General features: G+C 43.5%; 1 protein-coding gene and 1 long non-coding RNA gene across 3 annotated transcripts in view; one reads left to right on the top strand and one right to left on the bottom strand.

Annotated features, from left to right (window-relative positions):
- LOC132592635 (uncharacterized) overlaps window positions 1-15,445 on the top strand; it is a 40,708-nt gene extending 25,263 nt beyond the window's left edge. For both annotated transcript variants that reach the window (XR_009558129.1, XR_009558128.1), the window contains exons 2-4: window positions 8,811-8,950; window positions 12,467-12,532; window positions 15,320-15,445. This is a non-coding gene — a long non-coding RNA (uncharacterized LOC132592635). The remainder of the gene's footprint in view (window positions 1-8,810; window positions 8,951-12,466; window positions 12,533-15,319) is intronic.
- MAML3 (mastermind like transcriptional coactivator 3) overlaps window positions 13,984-26,399 on the bottom strand; it is a 289,170-nt gene continuing 276,754 nt past the window's right edge. The window contains exons 3-5 of the mRNA XM_035114166.2: window positions 24,767-25,003; window positions 18,782-18,887; window positions 13,984-16,725 (exon numbers count right to left, since the gene is read on the bottom strand). Coding sequence (XP_034970057.2) covers window positions 15,734-16,725; window positions 18,782-18,887; window positions 24,767-25,003 — 1,335 coding nt within the window. The 3' untranslated portion in view covers window positions 13,984-15,733. The remainder of the gene's footprint in view (window positions 16,726-18,781; window positions 18,888-24,766; window positions 25,004-26,399) is intronic.

Genomic DNA, 26,399 nt, shown 5'->3' on the forward strand with positions numbered 1-26,399 from the left:
GGTGAGAGTTGCCAAACGTACTTTCCTCTTAGCTCGTTTCTCCCTTTCGTCCTGAGTTCAAGCGTCTTCACAGTCCATGACACCTTTGATAAAGGCTGTTCTCCAATTGGAGCATTCACAGGCCAGTGTTTCCCAGTTGTCAGTGTTTATACTACATTTCCCCCCCCCAACTCTATGATTCCATGAACAACACACTTCTATATAAGACATATTTACTGACACTAATCATGAGGGCAGAACAATCACCCAAATGTATTGTTATATCAGCATGGTTTTCATCATGATTCTATAACGCTGGAGGTCTTGGCAGTGATGCTTGGTCTTCTCTTGTGCCAATCAGTTGCACTGACCAACAGTCTGGTTTTGTCAGGCAGCTTCCTATGTTCCTAGTTGTTCACCATGGAGAAGCAGAACCCATTGACTAGTGTATCTTGGCAGAGACAAATAGCCTAACATCATCCTTAAAATATTTGCATATTTAAATAGAGGAAATAAATATATTAAATATTTTAAAAATAGAGGAAATAAGTAGGCTAGTCAATGTTAAGCACCTCCCTTAGCAAAATATTTCTAAAACATGTTAGTGCATGGACCATACAATGAGTAACCTTAAAAATGAAGGCATGCCACTCTTTCCTCCACCAGTTTTCTCCTTTTGCTTTGGACGTTTTCTTTCTTTGATCCAGCTGCTGCAACAAACTTACACAGATAACCCTTTCTGGAAGTTGTCCTACATTTGAGGGTCTTTGGAAGTAAGGTTCTTACAGCAGACTACAGAAATTACCTTATCCAAAGCTCCACACTTCTATTTTATGTTATTGAGGCAAACCCTTCCAGCTTTGTCAGAATAACACCCTCAAAAGCGATTACTTGATTCAACAGAGTTTATATTTAAATCTCTTTTGGCTGTACTTGCCCAGCCCAGCCATCTGCTCTCTTGTTGCAAGAGTTTAGCACCCTGCTGAGATTTGCCTCCTCAATGAGGTCAGCAAAGAGTTACTCTAGCTTGGCTGGGATGGAGGAGAAAGAGAGCATGCCGGTGGGCAGAGCCAAAAAACAATGAACGGTAGAGTCAGTGAATGCTATGAAATTCCTGGTTTTAGTATATCCCTGAGCACTGTCAAATTATTGTTGGCATTGAAAGGTGGCATCAATAATACAGTGGAACCTCCACTTACAACCATAATCCATTCTGGAGGTCCGGTCATAATTAGAAATGTACATAAGTAGAGGCACACTTTTCCATAGAAAGTAATGGAAAAGCGAATTGATGAAAAACACCCCCTAAAACAGCAATTTAACATGGATTTTACTAACGAGACCATAGATCCATAAAATGAAGGCAATAATAAATTTACTGTACTATAAAACAAATAAGACAGTATTGTAGATTTAAAAACTAACATTTATTTTTCTTATATGCACTGAGGGTGGGTGGGCTTACCTGGCTACAAACTGGGGGTGGGGCAGGGGTCAGTAAAGAGCTGATTCACTTCAGCCAGGGTCACCCCCCCCGCCAAGCCAGGTTCTTCTCTGGACTTCCTCAGGTTACTTCTTTGGCAGGGTTTGGGGCTGCAGTGCACCCTGCTCTGCCTCTTGCAGGTGGCACCTCTTTAACAGCTTTGGAGGTGGGATGGGGGCCCTCTCCCCAGCAGCAGAGGCCTCAGCACTGCTCCGCAGCTGGTGGGATAAGCAAACCGAAGCCTCTCCCTGGCGGCAGAGGCTCCAGCGCTGCTCCGCAGCCGGCTGGGCGAGCTCCGGGCTGCTGGCAAGGCCTCTGTTTGTATCTAGAGGAAAGTTCATAAGTCGAAGCACCTACTGAAAGTCATAACTGGAATCGTACGTAAGTAGAGGTTCCACTGTACTCCATTCTTCTGAGAGGTCCAAGCATCTTTCCTTACAGTAGCATAGTTATTTATTGCATGGGACACAGGTAGGAAGCTGAGACTCCAGGCCTCTCTCTCTGGCCCTTGGGAATCTTCTCCAGGCTATGCTTCATCCAGAAGCCATACCTCCTTTCCATAGGCCAAGCCATTCACTGGCCATGCTCCACTCCCTCAAACACCTTCAACTAGCTTGAATGTGTCCTTAAATTGTGATAGTACCTCTTGCTTACCTGGATGGGAGACAGCAGGGTGTGTGAGAGTGTAAGCGTGACTGTAGAAACCTCTGATTTTTGCATGGTTGGAATGCAACCTACTGGGTGAAAGAAAAAAAGTCACCTCACCCACTTTTTGTCTCTGGGCCTCCTCACCCCTTGCATGCAGATCCTGGAAAGGCACCCATGAGGGAATGTGGACCTCAAGCTGAAAGGGGTTCCACAGCCCTGGCGCAAGTTCTAGATGTCTTCCATCAAGACAGTGCTTTTGTTTTGGGGATATTGCATGTTCCTGCCACTAACTGCACATTTGTGGCTGGGAAAATGCCATTCCTTTTTTTATTATTATTGCAAATACGTACAAATCAAAACTTACAAACTTGAAAAAGAAAAAAAGAAATTAAGAGGTTACAAAGAAATAAAAAAAGAAACGTAAGTAAATATCATACACCAATAGTTAAATTTTAATAAAGAAAAAAGAAAATAATAAATAAAACGACATTAAGTAATTCATTATTAAACTAATACTTTACAGATCAAACACATATATTTTAAACAATTACCTCTTCCGTGTCATCCATTTTCCTAATAGACTGTCATTTCTTAAATATTTAATTTTTCGTGTTTTTCGTGTTTTCGTTCTTTGGGCTTCTGTCAGTCTCACAACAGTTAATTATTCCTAATTGAAGCTAACTTATCTGTATTTTAGTGCATCCCTCATCTTGGTATTGGAGCTTTTTTTTTTTTTTAAAAAAAAAACTTTTGCAGAGTTATTCTAGACACAACCAGGTCTTCACTTCTGAACCTTGACTTATCAAATACCGGTAGTTATTTAGGTATTCCCATTCTTTCTTAACTGTCTTATTTGACTTGTCTCTTATTATATCTGTCAGCTTCACAAGTTCCAAGTACTCACACAGCTTGCACAACCACTCCTCTTTGGTGGGTATGTGTTCTTCCTCCAATATTTAGCCACTAATATTCTTGCTGCTGATGTAGCATAGAGAAATAGTCTTATTTTTCCTTTGGGGAGATTGTCTGTCAGAATTCCCAGAAGAAATGCTTAGGCTTTTTTTATTTTTTACAAAATGTAGTTTTTAATAGTTTCTTTAATTCTTCGTAGGTCATGTCCCAGAATTTTTAAATCTCTGGGCATGCCCACCACATGTGGTAGAAGGTTCCAACTTGGTTTTTATGCCTCCAACACTTATTATTATGGGTTTTATTAATTTTTGCCAGTTTTACAGGGGTCATATACGTATTGCATTTTCATAAGGTTATCTCAAGCTGTAAATTTTATATTTTTTTGTCCATAGTTTTTTCCATTTATCAAGAAAATGCCATTCCTATACACACCTACTCAATTAATTTTTTCTTTGTTATCATGATTTATTTATTAATTATTTTTTAAGGAGAACAACCATGCAATGGGCTTGAGTTGTTGCTGGGGGAAATTCCACAGAACCAGAAACAATCTCTTTCAGTCACAATAATTTTGTAATGTAATGTGAACTTTGCAGTTTTAGTTTTTTTTTTAAAAAGTAGCCTGTTTAGCTTTCTCTTTACTCAAAATGACATCTGTGCAAAGAGGACAGCTTCCCTTTTAGCAGGACAGCTAATTACTCTAATTATGCACATTTAAAGCACATGACTTCCCTAAAGAATCCTGGGAACTGGTGATGATGGGAATTGTAGCTCAGTGAGGGGGAAAGCTACAGTTCCCAGTATTCTTTGAGGAGGCAGTCATGTGCCTTGATTGTGCTTGAAATGGAGGGTATGGATCTCCCCAGTGTTGCAGAGCCTAGGAGCTGATATATTGTCGCTGAAAGTCTTACCTAGAGACAGCTTTGCCTATTAGGGCTCATGTATATTTCATTGCATAGCTCTCATATTAGGTTTTGGGAGCACTTTAAGAATGGCTGATCATTTGTACAACTTTTTCCTTAGGCACATTGTTAGGTTGGGAAGAAAGCGTTTGTGTACAGATGTAATATTTATTAGTTCAAAAACCAAAAGAGTGCTGGGAGAAAAATCAAAAGGGTGATGGGAGAAGAGATAATAACATGAAAATCTGCTTCCTTGGAATGCACTGGCACTATTTAACAAAAGGGAGATTTTCCAAGAGCAGTTATAACTTCTCTGTCCGCTGTGCAAAAAGAATGTGGCTTATACATCTGGACTTTGTTTTTCAATAGTGGGACAATTCGGCTGTGCTACTGGAAATAGGTATGTTGCTTTTATTGCTTAGTAAGTTTATGGAGGAGATCGCAACACATTCCCAAAACCGTGTGTTAAGATAGGTCTTATCCCAAGCATGCTTACTAGGGAGTAAACCGGATGGAGGTTTTCTCAGTACAACTGCTTTATTGAATGTCTAACCTGACCAAAGCTCACTAAACAAATGAGAAGAATAGTACCTGCACATTTTGCCCCATATAGTATTTCAGGTTATACAAATGCTAGAAATGTACATACAGGATAGCCTGGACGATTTTCATTTATTTTTGGATTAATAAGTGCTCTATGCAGAAAAGGTCACAAAAAGAAGGTTCAACGTCTTGGGGAAAAAAAAATAATTTGTTACACTTGATGGGTACTTGTGATAACTCTAAGGTTTCCTTACAACTGCTGTTCAGCTGGTATACTGTAGCGGTTGGTATACTGAGCTGTGAACTGGGAAGTTCCTATTTTGATTCTTGCCTTACTCTTCAATTCAGTTGGCAAGCCACTTTCCAATCCACAATATGCTTGTACTGGCTCACCATAAAGGGACACTGTTAGCATTACTTGAAGTACGTCCAACACACTAAAGTGCTATATAAATGCTAAGCATGGCCACTGTCAGCATCTAGTTACCTTGGGTTAATGGTTTGAGGAGAAATTTGATTCTGTGTACATTTAAAGGTGATTCTATCAAATTCTCACTTTACAAAGCAATATGCAAACTGAAGCACAGCAATCATTTGAAATTTGCACCCATCTGAGTTTTGTGGTGCAGTTCTCCAACCAAACAATGTTTACAAAAATGCATATGTTAAGGGGAAAGTGTGCATAAAATGAAGATATTAGTGCAAATGACATTCAAAAATGCTCTTTAGTAGCGGAAATTGCATAGCAAAAATGTATACGTTAGTTTAAACTATGTACAAAATTTGCATATTAGGAGAAATTTACTTTGCTGAATTTTCATGAGTATATATATATATATATATATATATATATATATATATATATCACAGAGTGATACAAAATGTGGAGGACTGAATTTAAAATTTAAAAATGAGAAATTGAGAGAACCGAAGTTGACAGATCCTTCCATCCTTCTCTTGGGTCTGTTGCTGGCCCTGACCCTGTGCCCCTCACTGGCTGACTGGGTCTGTGACCCACCCGCCATTTAAATTACCCACAATGCCTGTGGCATTATGTCATTTTGGGGCATGTGGAAAATTAAAATCACAGCTCTTACTCTTGGGTCCTACAGGACCGCCTCTCCTGTTATGCCCTGCAGAGGACCTTAAGGTCCATAAATAAGAACACTTTAGAAGTCCCAAGCCTCAAGGAGGTTAGATTGGTTTCAACTAGGGCCAGGGCCTTTTCAGCACTGGCCCCGACTTGGTGGAATGCTCTGTCACAAGCAGGGCAGTCTCAAGCAGGTCACGCGCCCTGGCGCTGAGGGGCGGAGATCGCTCCGGCGCCCCCGCCCTTGCAGGGCGCAGCATGGCTTCCACGCGGCTTTGCCGCGCAGCGCCCTGCCTATCCGGCCTGGCGCCCCGGGCCACCAGGACTCAACCTAGAGCCGGCCCTGGTCACAAGAGACTAGGGCCCTGTGGGATTTGACATCTTTTCGCAGGGCCTGCAAGATGGAGCTGTTCCGCCTGGCCTTCGGCTTAGACTCACTCTGACCCCTTATATGGGATTTGGTATATAAATTTTCCCTTGGCTTTTTTGCTGGCACATGTAGGACCAGCATGGATAGCTGGCTCGGGTGAATATCTGATGTTTTCTCCCTTTATGGTCTTGATTTATGGGCTACTATTAAAATGAGGCTGCATTTTAAGATGTATTTTAAGCTGTATTTTAATTAACTTTGTTGTTGTTGGGTTCCCCCCCTCCTATTATGTTTTATTGTAATTCATATTTGGTGTTAACCGCCCTGAGCCCAGCCCTGGCCAGGGAGGGCAGGGTCTATCTATCTATCTATCTATCTATCTATCTATCTATCTATCTATCTATCATCTATCTATCTATTTGCCAACAGTGTCGTGAGTGACACTATGTTGGGGGTAATTTAATTGGCAGACTTGCAGCTGCCTATTCCAGATTGGATGCCTGTTGTTGCTTGCCGCCACCACTACTAGCAAGTAATGTGCTAGACAGCCACTTCCAGGGTGCATGGGAGACTCAGAGGTGGTTCTAAGTACTTTTAACATACTACCAGCTGCCTGGAAATGTCCAAAACCTTCCAAGCCCTATCCAGAAAATACCGGTAGCTCTGTCATTAGAGCATGAGACTCTTGATCTCAGGGCCGTGGGTTTGAGCCCCACATTGGGCAAAAAGATTCCTGAATTGCAGGCCTACATGGCCCTTGGGCTCCCTTCCAACTCAACAAGTCTATGATTCCATTTTGCACTTCATTCTTGAAGGTAGCATGCATACTGATGGGGCTGGCTATCATTTATCTAATAGTAAAGAAAATGCTTCATGTTCAGCTTGATTTCATTAACTGCTGGTCTGGTCTATGTCAATTTTAAGCAAACTTTGTTCAAGCCATTTAAATGAAATAATTGAAAATTAATTTCACATAGAGATGTACCATTGTATGAATTTGGATTCCTCTGGTTGTTTTGCCATGTTTGTTTTAATAATACAATATCTTTTGGGCAAACACCTTAAATAATTGTGTGGGGGTTTTCTTTAGGCAAATCAGGAAAACCCTGTCTTCCTCAAACTTTCAGTACTATACTAAACTTGTCAGAACAGTATTTGAAGCCTCCGTTGCTGGTTCAGCTGGTTCCAATGAGTTTGTTGTGGTACATTCAGTTGGAGGATCATAGGTTTTAATGTGCTTAAGAAAACTCATGGCCCATGATCTGCTTATTTTGCTGCTCCCACAAGACACATAGCTACAAAGCACCTATAATATCCTTCCCCACTCAGCATATGTGCTGGGAATGAGCAGTTGGGCAATGTGACCTCTGGAACACCTAGCAATAGACACTATAGTAGGAAGGTGCAGCAAGACAAGCTGCTAGCCTACCACAACCATCTGCGTGCATGACAAGAAAGGATTAAACCAAGCAGAAAATGCTGGAAGAAGAAAGAAACGAATCACAGCAGTAGGTGGATTTTCAGCAAGTGAGCTCAGCTAAGGAAATGGGCTTTTTTTGGTACATTCTGATCAAAAGCCCCAGGGGAGCTGGAAGGGCCAGTGAATGATCTTGGAAATCCCCCCCCCCAGGCCATGACCATAGATGGCTGTCATCAGGTAGAAACTGTTTGCAGCAGTTAGCAGGCATTTAATAGGTCACCTGATTTCTGGTGTTTTCTCTCCTAAAATTGTCCATTTACAAGGGTGTAGAGTCATTGCCCCATCTGTGTTTTCTTCTGCTGCATGTTAACACCTTACCATGTGGTGACAGCTGCTATGTGGCGCAATGAGAAGTGGCATTTGCATCGGAGCTGTAATATTTCCACTAGCCCAAAGAATTATTATTAGCCCGTTAATTCAGTTCAGACTTGTGAGGCAGTAGAGACTGTACATTTTAGGGTGTTGCTATATGGAACTGAGGAGATGCTGTGATAGCTCAATTGAACAATAGTAGTTTGCCTATAGAAGGCTGCTGGGATCCTAAAGAGCTGCTCTCAGATTAATGGCAGTGGGTAGATCAGGGGTCAGCAAAGTTTTGGGCCAGTTCACGGTCCTGCAGATGCCACGGTGGGCCGGAGTGTGCACGCATGCATGCATGCGCAAACGCTATTTCTGGTGCTCCTTCTGGTGTGGAGGAGGCATACGCAGCTTCCCATTGGCTGCAGGAGCTTCCTGCAATGGGAAGCCGGCCAGCATTGCAGAATGCGGTCCCCGCTCTGCTCCGTGCCGGTTTAGCGCAGTGCACGGGAGCCGACTGAGTAGGTGGTGGGGGTCCATGGCCGGTTAAATGACCCCCATGAGCCGCTTATGGCCCATGGGCCTTAGGTTGCTGACCCCCACCAACTTCCCAGCCAGGGGCGAATTCCTTTTGCCTATTGGTTTCTAGCTGTCATCAAACCTTTCCTCATGTGAAGGCCTATTGAGGGTGAAAGTCTCTACTACTTGTTTGTAACTAATTATCAGTATCCCAGAACCGGTACACCAAAATCTGGGAGCTTTCAAAGTCCGCTGCTTTTCTTAGTGCAGAACTTTTACTGTTCTTTTAGCACAGAGGACATGTGAATCTGGTCATCCCCTGGCCGTCACTTTATTTAGTGCCTTACTCACAGGAAGGCTAAGAATGAAGTACATGAGGAGGCCACCAACTGTCTGTGGGTCTCCAGAATTTCTACTAAGGTCATTAAAATGCAAAACGTAACTCAGGCTGCTTCTCTGTAACTTCCATGCTTGCAGCTAAAGCTATTATTATAGCCAGAATCCGTTCAGTCACTTTTTACAGGGCATCTGCACGATGTCATGAGTGAGACATCTTTACCCATTCTCCCATTTCTGCTTGTTTTCAGAGCTCAGGTTTTAAAACAAAACACAGTGGAACAACTGCACAATCTTTCCATGTGTGAATGACCCATCACAAAGCTGTGAGCCTGACCATAGGTAGAAGCCATCTTCTGGAGGCTTTTCCGGGGTGCTCTCACTTTTAAAGGTTAGTCTGATGGAAATGGTGAGAGGGTATTTTTGGTTGTGGCCCCCTGTCTATAGAACACCCGCCGCAGAAAAGTTCAGCGGGTGCCCATGGTTGTGCATTTGAAGAGCCAGGCAAAAAGACTTCATTTGGTCAGTCCTATTCAATATCTCTTGAATTACTTTGTAATGTTCTGTTGTGTTCTGCTGTTTTAATCATATTTACTGAATGGTTGCAGTGGTTTTATTGTTTTCTTTTGGTTGCCTTCATTTTTGTGAACAGCCCTGGTAACCGTGAAGGAATGGCAGATTATAAATTTCTGAAGGAATAAATATGTGCCCAGCTTTCTTTCCCTAATACTTCTCCTGTAGACAAAACTATGCGGCATTTTACCTTGTCTTCCAAATGGCTTTGTGCATAACTGGGTTTTTCCAATCAAAGTAGTCATAACATTTATTTATTTTTAAACCTTATTTTAAATAGCTGTCCCTGATATAGCTGCATTGTGCATTGTACAGGAGGTTGGACTATATAACTTGTAAGATTCCTCACAATTCATGGTCTCAGTATTATTGCCACTGAATCTTTCCCTCTAGTGCAGAGATAGGCAAACTTGGCCCTCCACATGCTTTGAGACTACAACTCCCATCATCCCTAGCTAACAGGACCAGTGGCCAGGGATGATGGGAGTTGTAGTCCCAAAACATCTGGAGAACTGAGTTTGTCTGTGCCTGCTATAGTGTGGTGTACTCAGTTGGGTGAGGCCTCCTGCTTTGCCTGGTTAAAGCTCTAGAACTGGCGTTTGCTGGAAGGCAGAACTGGCAACGTAAGGTTAGACTGGTATTTCAGTGGACTCATTACAAAATAGTTTTTTGCATCAGTGATGCACAACCTGTACTCCAGAGAACCCTGAAGTTCCTCAGGAGCTGATCAGGAGTCCCAACATATGCAAGAAGGGAAATCTAACACTATCAGATGAAAGGAAAACTATTTATGAAACACAATTCTCCAGTGACTTTTTTTTTCTGTAGCTGCCATATTTATTTTGCCTGCTTGTGGGACATGCAATCCTTTTCTCCTCCGTTCACGACTAACTTTTAGGTCAATTGTTTTTTTATTTGAATTGGATCATTTTTATATTCTTGATAGATGCTGCTTGGATTGCAAATTGTTGGTTGGTCGAAACAAACTATGTAAACTGATCTAAAGATTATTCCTATGTGTAAATAAATTATATGCTTCTTTTGGGCATCAGATGAATAAGCTATGTGGATCAAATTACAAGCATGCAAATTTCTTCACTAGTTTTCCCTTGCAATGCAAAATTTACAACCTTCCTGAGGGTTTTTGTTTTTTAAAACTTTCATCCATGCAGCAAGAGGCTATTTGAAATGCATATATGTTTTAAGATAGCATAAATACATTTCACTGGCTTCTCATATGTATATGGTACAGAATAATAATAATAATAATAATAATAATAATAATAATAATATCCAGGAACCAAGGAGACAAAATATAGAATATTTTGATTACTTTATGCTACATGTACAAGCCATTTGCTTTGACTAATATCTATTTGGCTAATATTTCTGGATTATTGATCATTCTTTTGAATGTTCAGTGGCGTTTAAAGCACTGGATTCCTGGGTTGTTTCAAATCTCAGGAAGAAAATTTAGGGAGTAAGGCAGTGACCATACTTTTCCTTGACAGTGCCCCAGACGCTGAGTCACAGAACCATAGAATTGTAGTGTTGGAAGGGACCTCCAAGGGCCATCTAGTCCAACCCCCTGCAATGCAGGGATCAGAGATAAAGAATCCCACGAAGCCAGCCAGCCATTCGTCAACTTCTTGGTTATTGTATGGAAAATTTCATAAATGTTTAAGATAAATGTACCTTTCAAAAAGTTTATCTGAATGTCAATTAGTTTATAATTAGCTGAAAATGTCAAAATGCTTTATGTAATAATGTGCAGTTCTCATTGCCTTGAACTGAGCAAACACTGGAAATTCCACAAAAGCTTTTTGGGCTACATTTTTGAAACTCCCCCATTTAAATGTCATTTTCCTTCAATGTTAAGCTGATTATCAGCTGGTAAAACAGCACCAGCCATGTAGTTGCTCGGAATGAGAGAACTAATATCTTTGTTAGAAAAAATGGGAAGGAGAACAAAAAAGAAGCCTGTGCAGTTAATCACATGTCAATAAATGTTCAATACAAAAATCAAGGCCTGATTCTGTGAACTATTGAGCAGCCTGAACTCCCATTGAACTTGCAGACTGTAAAATTCCATCAAGCTAGATGAATTAAATGGAACTATCTACACCACACACCAAACTATTTATACCAAACATCATTGGCCAATTTTGCTGTTGCACTGCACATTAAGATTTGTGGTTTTCATATATATATATATATATATATATATATATATATATATATGGCAAGTTCTGCAAATGTTTTTACATCTCAGATCAGCCTTTCCTAGAGATTTTTGTGTCAAATAAAACTGTGCAAGGAAGAAGCAGAAATAGTGATGACACAGTACTTCTGCGCTTTCGAGTAAAAGTATGGTGCACTTCAGCTGTAGTTGGACTACAAATCCCATCATCCCTTACCATTGGCCATGCTGTCTGGGGCTCATGGGAATTGTAGTGCAACAACAGCTGGAGGGTACTATGTTGGCTATCTCTGACGGAAGACTTGATTTACTATAGGAAGACACTTGTTATGAACTCCTTACGTTGTGCAGTAACTGTCACTGCTGTTAATATTTGAGCAAGCTTACTTATGTTATTGACTTCTTACCACATCAGGTTAAATGCTTCAAAAATGGAAGCCAAGCTGTGAGGTTGTACGAGGCTATGATAAAAAAGTGATTCTATGGAACATATTCAAATACATTCCCATCTAGGGATTGTACAGTACCTTCTTTCCCCTTCTTAACCTGTGTGAGGTGAAGTCTTGTTTGAAAGCTCTACCACATCTCTTTCCCTTCATGGGAAGCAGCCCTCTATGGAGTCAGACCATTGGTTCAGCTAGTAGTTCTCCAGGGCTTCATACAGCACTCTCTTCCAGTTCTACCTGAAGATGCTGGGGATTGAAACTATGACCTTCTGCATACAAACCACAACCTCCACCAATCAGGCCCTTCCCTAAGGTGTAAAGCTTATGCAAGGAAGAAGCTCTGGGAAAAGAACAGGGGCAAACCAGTTGCAATGAAAAGCAATGCTGTAGCTGCATGGCATCAGCCTGAGCGTTCACCCCATATAAATTGGGGGAGCCTACAAACAAGCAATTACCTGTGTGTGTTTTGAGAGGGTACAGGCTCAGTGGAGGATAGTACCATGGGCCTTCTCTTTAAGTTTGAATTGGGTCTTACAGAATGTGTGTTTTGCAAGCAAAAGATCCTAGCTTCATTCCCTGGTTTTGCCAGGCACGAAAGACTCATGAAACTGTCAGTACGTATAAACAACAGCAGGCTAGATGGACAGATGATCTGCATTGGTATAAAGTCGTTTCTTGTTTATTCTAGGTTGTTTTTTACAGGAGCAATGTCGCCACCTTTTTTGCGTCCCTCAAACAGAGTCAACCAAATCAGGTAAGAGGGAAACTCCTAATAATTAAACTGATTCAGATAACAATCTTTTATTATTATTTTCTTTAAAATTGGTATGTTATTAGTTCCTTTCTACATTTTTTTCCAGAACTCTGTACAGTTCTTAAAAGGAAATAAGCAATGTTCAATGTACAAAGTAAAAAACAGTAAACTAGAAAAATCTGGATAAAATGGAGCAAGTTGCTGGCAAGGATACAGTACAAATTAGTAATTAGACATCTGAAGTGCAATACCACTGCAGTGAGGATGAGTTAAAGAATGAAATAAAAATACTCTATTTTAAACAAACATTATATATATATATTTATATTTATATAATATTTATTTATATGTATATATTTTACAGATTAGACCCAGTGATATCTGCAGGATTGTAAAAACATATTTACAAATAATTCTTTTTTTAAAACATTTCATATACATCAGCACCATAGTAAAAAAACAAAAACAAAACCCAAGATATTAAAGTTTGACTTTTTATTACTTGGTCCCAGTTCAAAATATTTGGAGGAAGCTTTTCAAAGATAATGGATTTTGAGGCCTCATCAAACACTAGTTCCTGTACTTTTCTGATAAAGATGAATGTTAAATTTCATTACTCATTAGATTTTGTGCGGTTCAAAACTCCAACTTCTTAGTCTTCTTGTTGTCACCCTTTCCAGCAAAGAGTGACACTGCCCCAGAGGAGTGATGAAGACAGATACTTGGTTCCTTTCTGAGGCTTTTGTATGCCTATTCAGATTTCAAAGGAAGTGGTTGTATCTCTCACCACTTCAGCTGATTTCTGTAACCCACAAAACCTTTTTATTGGTCTTCCAGTCCTCAGCACTAGCTGATATAATGATACCTAATTATGCTCTGAGTATTTGTGGACGAAAATCTTCTTGGGATCCTCAGGCCACAATTCTCCACTGGTGCTAAGATGAGTGCTGACTTGGCACATTGTGCACCAAGAACATGGCAAACCACTTCTCTGTTAACAAGCTACTGCGTTGCCACATGCCAAGTCCACTCATGTGCAAGCTCATTGGTCAACCGTCATGTTAGCACAAGCAGGAAGTTGCATGAAGTGGTTCTTTTAGCTCACGACATCCAACTTTCAAAGGTGTCAACAAAATGTCTCCCACTAATTCAAAATCATGTCACAAACCAGATAAAATAAATGAGGGCCTAAGTACACCTTATATGTAAATATGTGTAATCGAATCGTGATTCTCCCCCTTCCCCATTTTCCAGGGAAGTTAGCTTCTGGAGGTGGTGGTTTTAAGTGAAGTGTGGGTTGTGATTGAACCCTTCTCTGCTTGATTCTTCTCCACTTTAAAACCATCCCTCCAAGCTGCTTCTGTCCTACAGAGTTCCAAATGTGTGTTTACTCTTGCTCTTGCTCTTGCTCTCACTCCTCACCCCATCCCACCCTCTATTTTAAATAATAATAATAATAATAATAATAATAATAATAATAATTTATTACTTATACCACGCCCATCTGGCCGGGCCTCCCCAGCCACTCTGGGCGGCTACCAACAGAATATTAAAAACACGATAAAACATAAAAAATTTCCCTAAACAGGGCTGCCTTCAGATGTCTTGTAAAAGTCAGACAGTTGCTTATTTCCTTGACATCTGATGAGAGAGCAGGTGTCACTACTGAAACTGGAGCGCGCTACAGAACAGGGGGGAAATGGTGGCTGGGGAAAGGATCAAGTATTCCATCTCTCTGCTGTTTCTCCACTTAAAAAAAAACGCTCCCTCTGAATTTGGACTTGACATTGGTAGGGGAAATACGGAATGCACCACTGAAGTTTGGTTATACATTTGCATATAATGTATAATTAGGCCCGAAAAAGTGACATGTGTATAATACCAAGCCTGTATCTAAAACTCAGGCAAATGGTATCATATTCAACTCCCACCAACATAAATGACTCCACTTTTTTGCAGGTCAGTTCCAGGCACACAAAACTGTGGCTTAGACAGTTCCGTTTGAAGATTGACCTTTGGAATGTCGTAACTTTATGTACAACTACTTCCAGCAATTACCTGAATGGAAGCCCCTCCCTTTCTTATTCTGTTTGTCACCAACTAGTTTAGGCATCATAAAGAACTTGGTGTTATCATGTTCATAGTAGGAAGGTTGACAAAGAGGACCAGCCATCAGAGAATATTAAGCATAAACTTGCTTCCAACCTGTCAAAAGACATGTTGACGCTGCTCCTAAATAATTTCTATGTATGACCACCAAGAGAATTACTAGCCCCTCTCCCTTAACTCCCAAAGACATCTGCCTGTGCAACCCAACCCCTCACAGGTAACACCTATTCATCTTGAATTTTCAGGAAAAGAACAAGCTGGACACCACTGTTTGCAAGTTCTTAATACATATAACCTTTCCCTTTTTAATGCCTGCTTTCTTTTGCATCTTTGTCTTTGGTAGCTGCTATCTCAGTGAGCAATATAAGTACTGCAGCCTTAGTGTGTCCTAGAGCTCTGTATTTTCCCACATCCTTAAAAAGTGACACAAGAGTCACTTGGTTATAGAGGAAACAGGGAACACAGGAATGGCAAACTATGTAGATGGGGACTTTCTCTGCACCCAAAGGAGACTTGATAGCACATTGAATGGGCCCTTTCATCTGCGGCCATGTCTAGTCATAACCATAACCAAGCAGCCTCTGCTTGACTCCTGATCAAATCAGACACATAACTACATGGAGAAACCCAGAGTTTAGCACCTGTACTGATCCTGACCTCTCTCTCTCTCTCTTTCAGGTGCCCCTTCCTTTGTATCGGCATCTGTCTCTGCAATGTCCTGACACTACAACAGTTCCAGTAGAACTGTGGTGGAAAGTTTATTGTTATGGGGCAGCCAGTGCTTGCCATGTGAAGACTACCAATCTTCCACAGCCCATGGGCAGTAAGTAGCAATTTTTGGAGCCCCCTGCAGCCCCTCTTTGTCTTATTCCCACCTGCAGCAGGCGGACTATGGGGTGGAGACTGCTGTGAGGACACCAGCAAGGCCTTCTGTTCAATGCTTTACATTCCATCCATGCCTTCCACAATCAGCCACAGATCAGCTTGCTTTGCACAGCTTTAAAAACAAAACAAAGAAACAAGGATGGACAACATCCTGCTTTCCTTTTTTCTGACCCCACAAAGGTTTGTAACTATACATATCCCCATGTGCTACGGATTTCCAAACAGCTCATCAAGTTCTTGCATCCACTCATCTCCTGGCCCACCTTTAATGATGGAATCTACGAGGTCTGTGCTCTCTGCTATACTTGGAAAGGAACCGCCAGCTCCTTCATTGCTGTAACTATAAGATATGTCCTGAGTCGGATTCCTCTCATAGATCTGACCTTGGCTGCTCTGAGCAAAGCTACCCCCTGGTATCTGTTGTGCAGGGGACTGGTTAAAACCAGCCATAGTGGGAACTGCTTGGCTTATTGTAGGCATAACCATTGGTCTAGCTTGGTTGTTGGTTCCTTGTTGTCCAGGGAGTGGTTGCAACATTTGCCTTCCCATCGCTGGATTCAGGGTCCGTACTGTTCCACTTGTGTCCATGACAGACTGACTAATGCCTTGTGGGAAGTGTTGCTTAGGCAACCTTGGCTGAGCAGATTGCATTGGGTAAGCTGCACCATTATTGAAAGGTCCAATTTCGCCGCTAGTCCTTCCAGGGATACCTTGCAAGCCTCGCACCTGCCAGTTCTGTGCTCCTTGCGGGACAGGCCCCATCATGTTTTGAAGTCTGGGAGCTTGTGGTCTGGGTAGAACCTGTCCCACAGGTCCTTTCATCTGCTGGTGTTGTTGAGATATGGCAGAGTTCACCAACATGTTTGGACCAAAGCTACTGACCATGCCAACCCCTTGTGTCGAGGTGGGCTGCCTCGGCCCCTGACTTGGGTTGTGTGCCAGGCTCATGCTACTTTGGTTTGGGTGCTGCAACATTTGGCTCATTCCTGTGTTCATATTGTACATTCCTGGCTGGCCGGCCGCTGGGCTGCTGTAGGGAGCCATCCCCATCTCGGACTGGCCAGCTGCGGCAGACATTGCGCCAGTGTTTTGCGAGGCCCCCATAGTCATCATGCTGGTGTTTTGGGACATCATCCGGGAAGTCCTCATGCTCTGAAGGGCTGCCTGGTTTCTTACTGCTGCTATATCCTGCGGGGAACCTGAAGCAGAAGAAGGAAAAAAGGGAGCTTAGGCGATAATATTTTATTGGATGCGCGGGCGCAAAGGGATCTCGGCCCCTAGAAGGTAGCTCCTATTCTAGGCACTGGGGAACAAAGTGGGAGATGGCCACTGTGCTCATACACTTCCTGTGAGCTTCCCATAAGCCTTTGGTTGACTGCTGTGGAAATCAGGATGCTGGACTAGGAAGGCCTTTTGGTCTGATCCAGGAAGGCTCTTCTTGAGTTGTCTTGCAAAGCTAGTATCATCTCCAGATATGGGCCTGATTGTAGTTAGCATCCAGCCTGGCACTGAAACCTCAATCCTGTACACAGTTACCAAGGAGTAACTCCCACTAAAGCCAATGGGAAGTACGTCTGAGTAGACATGCAAGGGAATGTGCTGTCAATGGTAGTGCAAAGAGGTGTCAGTGAGGTCCATAATAATGCAAGCATTAGTTAGAAATCTATTTAGTCGTTTAGAATTGAAAACAAACAAACAAACAATGGCCTGACCATTAGCTATCTGAGGCACTCTTTTAAATATTTCCATTATCTATCAAAACTAAAGCCATGAAAATAGAAATGTCAGGCGCAGAGAGGCTAATCAATTTTTTTATAGCTTAGGAGGCATAAGTGAATGGATTTTCTATAGTGTTGTTACTGATTATGTCTATGGAAAGAAGAAAAATTTAGAACAGAGACGGTGTATTAACAAATCAATACTGTAAGCACATTTTGCTCCACCTTTGGACCAATGACGGGAAGCCAGAAAATCCTTTGCCTGTTAAATTCTACACCCTGGCAGATACACCCAAAGTAGGTGTCTTCCTGTTGAGGAGGGATGTAGAGGGAGGAGTGGATGGAAAGGATTATTGATTTCTGGAAAGCAAATATGCTCCGGTGTTTATCATCTTTATTTAAAAATAATTAGAGGAATTTTGATTATGCCAAGAGTTCATTGTGGCACCAGCTCAATACAATGCTGAGTACACACTGCCGACAAGAGCATAGCTCTCACCTCAGTAAAGAGAAACATGAAACCACTGCGAAAGAATAATATTTCTGTGAAGCGTTGCCTGACTGTTAAAAGAACCAGAAACCAACTACGGTATATCTCAGTGTCTTCCTTTCTTTCAATGACAATATGAAGCACATCCCCCAGCTTCATATAATACAAAATAACAAATCACCATCTTAACCACCAGGAGAGTGTTTTGTTTTACAGACCATGTATTTAGATTTCTCTCTCAAGGCTACACCAAGAAAATAGGAAACCCACAAAATATGAAAACAAGTCCTCCTCTCCATCTTCCTCCCCCACCCCCACAATATTTATGTGTTTTGAGCAGACAAGGCTCTCCATCGGACAACATTCTAAGATTAAATTTAAAAGCTGAAAATAATATGGATTCAACTGTTTGTGTTTCCTTAATATTATCTTTATCAATAGAATTTTGTGTACACAGGATGCAAACCCCATGGAAATGAATGGGATGCTCAACACACGGAGGTTTGAGAGGGGAAGCACAGGGTCAGCAAGCATAAGGCCACAATAAAAGCCAGCTGGATCAGGACAATGACCCATCTAGTCCAGCATAGCACCCAACCAGATGCCTGTGGAAACCCACAAGCAGGATCAAAGCACCAGAGCACTCTCCTTGCCTGTGGCTTCCAGCAATACTTACTGTATTCAGAAGCATTACTGCCTACAACCATGGGGGCAGAACATAGCCATTGTGGCTAGTAGCCATTAATAGCTTTCTCCTGCATGAATTTGCCTAAATTCTCTCTCTAAAGTCATCTAAGTTGGTGGCTATCAATGCACCAGAGCTTTACATATGAACGGGACAGACTCTGGCAAATGGAGGATGTGCTGCCCTTACGTAGAGTTTCGGTCTCTGACAATCTCCTCTTGGGTTGCCTGCTCTTGCCTGCCTTTCATGTAATAACTCTGCGTCGATTAGCAGTAGCCTACAGTAAATAGAATGCCTGTGCTCATATCTAGCTATGCGTTAGCAGGCAGCTTGTGCTCCCCGAATGCCTGCTGGGGTCTCACCTTGGAACTGATTGACCTGCTGCACAGGGTAGGGGTTCCTCTGCTGTTGCTGGAGGTGCTGCCGAGGCAGATGCGACTGCTGCTGCTGCTGCTGCTGCTGCAAATGCTAGAGAGAGGAGCAAGAAGAAGAAAAAGAGGTCGGTGAGCCTGCTGCCCAGCTGATTGTTGCGATAGCAGTCGGCAAGGCAAGCGGCGGCGGAACTGGCGCTTTCCCAGCAAGGTGTTCTTGAACGACAAGTGCTGTGTGGAAGTGGCAGGCGAAATGAGCAGTGGCCCCGTGCAGATCAAGAGCCCTCCACACACAGCATTGCTCTGACTCCAGGCATCAACTGCCTCTCCACAGCAGCTCTCTGCTCTTCACTTGCTGAGAACTTTTCGTACTTCTGCAAGACTCGGGAAAGGAGAGGAGAGGAGAGGAGGGAACGCTCCTAGCTGAGAATCGTGAACCAAACTCTGGTCTAGCATTTCTGGATCTAAGTTAGTTAAGCCTGCGGGGCTGGTTCTTATGAGCTGGGGCAGCCCAGTTGCTGCTGCCCTGGAAGTTCCAACAATGGAGGAACAGAAGAGCCATGTGAGGGAGGGGCCTGGGATGGTGTGGGGAGAAGAATGCAACCATCAAAACCACCATGAGGATGCTTTCTCCTTTGGCTTCTTTTCATGGAGGTTCAGTAAGTTAGGAATGGGAGGACCAGGTGAGGTAAATCACACAGCCCATTCATCCTCTAGTCCTGGGGTGGGGAACCTCTGACCCTCCAGATGATGCTGGTCTTCAACCCCCATCAGCCCTGACCACTGGTGAAGCTGGCAGAAGCTCATGGGAGCTGGACTGGAACAACTTCCAGAAGGACACAGGTTTCCCACCTATCATGGTGCTAGAAGATAAATGGGATATGTGGCTCTGTCCATTTCACCTCACCCATTTCTTCCACTCCTAGCTTACTGAACCATTGTGAGAAGAAGCCATGGGGGAAAGTGGATGCTATACCAATCCCATTACAACCTTTCCTCCTCTGTGAATATGTTCCAGTAGACTTCTCTCGATAAGATTGGCAGGTTCAAGCACTGTCACATCCTTATTTAATGAATAAGAATGATTACATGGTGGGGGCAGGGGAGATAGGAAGGATGCTGCCCTGAGTGCTGGAAAGAAGACCTGCTCTCTGCTGCAAGGCCCATTTCCACCTGGCCTAGGGGTTGGGGCCCAGACTCCCCTTTAACAGCTAAAAGACGCTCCTGGGACATTGTTGGAGCAACTCTGGGGTGGGGGCAACTGACTAAACTGTTTTAAACGGTTCTAAATTTTGGTTCCTCTGTTTCGTTTTTATCGGGTTGGTGTTGGTTAAATGTTTAGTTGGTGTTGGTGGTCATTTAAATTTGGGTATACTGTAACTGTAAACTATTATTATTGCTGTTGTTATTATTATTGGTTTCTATTGGCTTCTGTTGATTTACTGGTTTGTTTGTTGCTTGTATAGGATATTTTGTTTTTTAATGTTTGATGTTTTGTTGTGTTTTTTTATAAATGTTGTAAGCTGCCCAGAGTGGCTGGGGAAACCCAGCCAGACGGGTGGGATATAAATTTTAAAAAATTATTACTTATTATTATCTTGCAAGAAAAAAACCTGCTGGATTCAAGACTCAATCCCTGAAGACCATTGATGATCCAAGTCCTGGCCCAAGCAGCAGTGAAGTCCGACAGAGCTACTGCTGCAGCCACAGCTCATATCTGCCAGGGCCAGCAAAGCACTGTGCTAGTCTGGAGGTGGTTGCAGTGAAGGTGACTCGGGTTCAAGTGGATCCTGGGCCATCCCCACAACACCTCATTTTGGGGCTTTCTCTGGGCTCCTGCCAGTGGAGAGTCTACTACTGCCTGTCCTTCAGTGGCCAAAACAGAGAGTTGCACAGCAGTGGAGCAAGGCAGACCTCACTCCACAGCCAGAAGCCTGGGAGGAGGGACAAAAGCGGAAGGTTGTATTGTAGCCTAAGTGCCAGCAGCTGAATGTATGGATTTATTAATTTATTTCTCACTTCCTTAATAGGTTGTGCACTCTCCTGCTGTACAACATCGGCTTAGGAGTACAGATAGAAGCAGATTTTTGTTGCTGTTGCTTGATTACAAAAAAAAAAAAATGCAGGGAGTCCAGCAGTGTGACTAGCTCTCAAATCCTTGCTGTGAGGCTGTTCTCCATCTATTACTGTGAATGAGGTATCAGGCTACTGAAAAATCATTCACAGTGCCTAAAGATGCACTTGTGGCATACTCCAGGGATTTGTGTGGAAACCAGGCCCTGATGCGCACTTGATAATATGCCTGAGCTCAGCAGGTGTATGGAGTGGCTCCTTAACAAATGCTGCCTTACTTGTGCAGGGAGTTACACCAGTCACCACTGCACCTGGCATATGAAACATCACTTTGCAGTTCTGTGGGATTTTACTAACTAGCCATATGGCATTTTGATCAGTGAATTAATTAAGCATAGCGCAGAAGATCCCCCAGAACTGCAAGACCAGTGTTTGATGTATTAGCATGCAGTAAACAGAAACAGAAGAAAAGCAAATGCTTTTCCACAGGCTTCTTTTTCACTAAGATGCTTTCACTTAATACAAACAAACTTGGAGTGGAAAAAGGATCCTGTTCCCCCAAAAGCACTTGTTGATGTTTTTCACCTTCGCCTAGCCAATGGCACAGTTTGCTTACATCCGTGATCAGGATTTGTTATTATTTAAGTTTAGGTTCTTACATTAGGAGAGTGGCCTGGTTGCTGCTGTCTCTTAATTTCTCTGTGCACGATGCTTAGGGCGTTCTAACAATGGGAGAATGGAGAAGCACAGGACACATATTGGTGCTTGAAGCAGAACAGCCAAGATGAAGAATACTCAGGGCTGGCTACCGGGTAAGTAATTTTGGTACCCGAGGCAGAAAAATTCCCCCCAAGCACCTCTCCCTGGGAGTAAAAATGCAATAATTATAAATCAATGACTAACCGTTTGTGTTCTTTTATGACATTCCAAATCAGCTGCCAGACGCAGCTGCTTTACTCTCCCTAATGGTAGGGCTGACACATGGGAATCAGCACACCAGCATTAAAAAATGAATTGGGAGAGCACAATAATGATATAGGCTATAGAAAGAATACTGGTGTGGTTCTTCTTTCTCTTAGATCCAATGTGATCCTAACTTTTACTTTGTGGAGACATGTCATAAATGAAGTGGCAACCATGCTGTTCCCATAAGCTAAGAATGATCCCCTGTGATTGAATCAAATACCTTATAGAAACAGCAGAAAATTATTTTCTAGGTAACCATAAAATAAGGAAGAGGAATGGAGATTCCTTAGAGGCATACATTCTGTTTTTCTCTGCAACATGCCATTAAAGGACCAAAGCAATTGCCTTCTGTCCCAATTACACCAGTAATTAGCATTATCGTTTATATTGCACCTTAAAGTGTTTAGCAATCCTTATCTTGTTTATCCTCACAATAGCCTTGTGATGGAGATGGAGAGAAAATGGAGAGAGCAAACTAAGAATCAAATGACTCTTCCAGAGCTGCTGGAGAGAATGAATCAATGGTCCACAGAGGGAAGTGAGTTCTTCTCTAGATCTGCCTCCCTAAGCCTGTTGCCCTCCAGATGTTTTGGACTAGAAGGGCTGTGGCTGATGGGAGTTGTAGTTCAAAACATCTGGATGACACCATGTAGGAAAAGGCTGGAGCTCAGAGCAATACGCGAGTCATTGCACTATTGTGGCAGTCAGTCCCTTGCCTCATACCGTGTTTCCCCTTTTTTAAGACACCGTCTTATATTTATTTTTCCTTAAAAAAACACACCATGGCTTATTTTCAGGGGATGTCTTATTTTTTAATTAAGTATGGTACAGCAATCTACATTTTTTCAATTATAATTGTGTGTTCGCTTATTCCCTAATTGGTAGCAGTCCTAAACATACCTTACTTACTTCAACTAAGACTCACTAAGCTCACAGTAAACATGCATAGGATCCATCTCAATTCTTGTCATCACAAGCATTCCCCCCTTCCATTCTTTGGGAAACAAATAGAGCCTCAGTGCCTTGTTCTGCCCACAGCAGGGATGAGATGCAAGCAAGCTACAGCCGACCCACTATTTTAGGAGGGACAGAAGACATTGAGATGGCATTATATATCTTGCCCAGAGAATCTAGGCGCTATGGCTAAACAAAGGGTTGAGGCTTCCACCACGTTCTAACCTTATTTAACAGAGGAAACTTTCCCAGGGTCCAACAAGGCAGCTCATCCTGAACTCTTCTGTTTAAAACAAGAGGGACAGAAGCCAGGAAAGCTCCCTCAGTTTTGAATCACACATCTTAGGAACCGATTTATTTTTTAAAAAACTCCCGGATCAGATGGCCCCAAAATATAAAGACGTGCCGCTTCTGCTGCTGCGTTTCCTTCTAAACGTGCAACAGAGGAGGCCGCAGAGTCCCAGCCAATTGCAGCGCGATCCTATGGCTCCTAACTCAGAAGAAAGCCCCGTGGAGTTCAGCGGGGCTCTGACGGCCAGGGACCAGCTTTCGGCAGCGATCCTGCTGCTGCTGCCACTGCCGCACACATTTCCCCTGGGGGTAAACGCGCCACTGAATGTGCAGGATGGCACCGTGCAGGAGCGAGGGGACGAAAAGTAACTGAACCAAACGGCAGATCCCCAAACCAAAGCGCACAGTCGGATCAAATGCCTGCACCTCCTTTTGCGCATCACTTCCTCCCTCCAGCCCTGCAAGAGCGTTAAGGCAATAGGGGCAGCCCGATCCAAGCGGAGTGAACCTCCATCAGCCCGCGCTTCAGCGTGCAGGACCCGGGAGACGCTGCAGCGAGGAGAAGAGGCGGCAGTGGCAAAGGGGGAGGAGGAGGAAGCGGTGGAGGTGGCTCCGGCTTCTCCTCCTTTCCTCCCTCGCAAGGCTCCTCGGCAGCCCCGGCGCAAGGCAGAACCTCAGGCGTGGGAGCCGCCGGCCGGCACTCACTGAAGGAAAAGGACCCAGCGTGCCAGTGACGTGCGCTCTGCACCAAGGCCACGATCCTCGCCCCCATCTCCTCCAGCCTCCCTACTCGCCCTTCCATGCCAGATGCCTTGCAGAAACCTCACTTTGCGCCCCAAATGACCGCCCTCCAATGATTATGTACTGTAGGTGCAGAGTTGCAGCCGGATACCGAGTGCCGCTTCCCGGCTCTCCCCCCCCCCCCGAACAGTTTCCCTTCAGGTCTGCCTCGATCCGAGGCCAATCAGGCTCCCGCATTCTTTCCTCCGGCTTCGTTCGATTGCCTTGGGAAAAAAACAAAGCGGGGAAATGGCGTGAGCTGCTACCGCCGCTGCTATTGTGCTTTTTAGAGCAGAGTGGATCTGGCAGCCTGCCAGGTCGGCGCCGATCAACGCTGCGCTGAGCACCGGATCGAGGAAGTGGCCTGCAGGGTCGGCGCCCAGCAGCGCCGCACGGAACACCACCTCCTCAATCCAGCACGGCGCTGCTGAGCGCTGACTCTGCAGACCAGCTCCTTGATCCAGCACTCCGCGCGGCGCTGCTGGGCGCCGACCTATGGCTTATTTTCGGGGTATGTCTTAAATTTTACACAGTTTAAAAATCCTGCCCTGTCTTATATTATGACTACGGCTTAAAAAGGGGGAAACACGGTAATTGACATATGCATGACAAATGAAAGCCTAGATTACAGAAGCTGCAGGATGCTTGTATGAATCTTATGGATTGCACTGCTTGGTTACAATTGTTGTTGGAAAGGGAAGCTGTGCTGCCTCCCCAGTTGCATCTCTGTTCCAGGGCTGGGAATGGTCACTTAAGGCAGGCATAGGCAAACTCAGCCCTCCAGATGTTTTGGGACTACAATTCCCATCATCCCTGACCACTGGTCCTGTTCACTAGGGATGATGGGAGTTGTAGTCCAAAAACAAGTTTGCCTATGCCTGACTTAGGGTATGGAGCGAACGGGTGCAGTACCTGTTCTGCCAAGATCTGCTGCTGTTGCCGCTGCTCTCGTAGAAACTGCTGCTTCTGCTGTTCCATCATGTGGAGCTGGGCCCTTTGCTCAATCAGCATCTGCTTCATAAGGGCAGCCTGAGGCTGTCCACCCAAGAAACTGGCATTGACCGAACTTGTGCCCACGTTACTGGATCCCGGTGGCACTGACGACTGCATGGGGCCTGTGGACCGAGACAGTCCCACTGCGTGCTGGTCCTGGACAAGGAAACAACCACAAAAGCCATGTGAGGAATCATTGGGTATGCGATTAGGCTTATCTTCATTTATTCTCAGTATTTATATCCCACCCCTCCATCACATGCAATGGAACATCAAGGTGCATTACAAACACCACAATTTAAAAACAAAGCAAGATTTTAAAGGGGGGGGGAACAACCAGCTAATTATTTGTTTATTTTAGCGAAAAAACAGGTCATTACCAATCAGACTCAACAGAACGAATTAAAGTTTCCACGTAGCATCTAAAGGCCACCAGGGAGGGAACCAACTGAGTTTCTAGGGATGAGGGCTTCCTGAGTCTGGGTACCACTACAGAGTAGGCCTCCCATAGATACCAGCATGGAACAAAGCCTTCTTCAATGAGTTGAAGAAAAGTCCAGCAGGATCATTGGGGGAAGGTATCCCAGTCCCAAACCATTCTTGGTTTTAAAGGTAATAACCTGAATTTTGAATCCGAGTCAGAAGTGGTCCAAGAACCAGTCAGTGAGGCTACTAGAAGAATGGAATCACACAACCCAACAAATAAGCCCCAGTGGAAGCATTTTGCACCAGCTAAAGTTTCCCAGCACAGTATGTGGGGTGCTGCAAATTGCAGGAGGAGGACTCCGCACCTGTCTAGATGTTACACTTGCTGCAGGGATCGGCATCCCTACGGTGAGTTTTCCACCACCTGCTGTATTGTTTAGAACAAGTCGCCACATGAGTATTGTGAGTTTTTCTGCTATTGAACTATATCAATGGTGTTTCCTGGCAGGAGGGAGAGACTTGTAGTATGAGGTCCAACTCGCATAGTAAGCTGTTTTCAGTGAGGGTTTGGGAAAACAGTCAAGAGGTTGACATTTGCTATGGCAAAGGCAGGAATGGGTGAATCTGTCAATTTTTAATTTCTCTTCCTTTCTCTTCCTTTCTAGAGTTCAGATCTGCACATTTCTGCATCAGTTTGTTTATGGATTTATTTATTTATTTTAAATTCACCAGCATTTTAGTGCAAATTTATCCTCATATACACACTTCTGCAAGCCATTTCCCCGAATACAATGCATTTTTGGATGGCATTTCATGAATATATGCATTTTCATGTACAGTTCCCCACAATAAACACATTCTTTTACGTATCATTTGGTTGGAGAGCAGCATTGGAGAATTCAGGCAAGTGTGAATTCTGAAAGATAGCTGCATTTCATTTCGTGTATTGTTCCAGGAAGTGCAAATTAGGTAATTTCACATTAAAAGCACCAATCGACCTTAATTTCTCCTCCATTCCTCAGTGACTGTAAATATGTAAACTTGAAGTTCAAGGAGAGGCATGGTCCAAAAGTACAGGAGGTGGGAGAGGAGGAGGGAAGTGGATGATCAAGGAACTGTTGGGTGC

This window comes from Zootoca vivipara, chromosome 9, assembly GCF_963506605.1.
Source record: "Zootoca vivipara chromosome 9, rZooViv1.1, whole genome shotgun sequence".
In the NCBI taxonomy this organism is placed as follows: domain Eukaryota; kingdom Metazoa; phylum Chordata; class Lepidosauria; order Squamata; family Lacertidae; genus Zootoca; species Zootoca vivipara.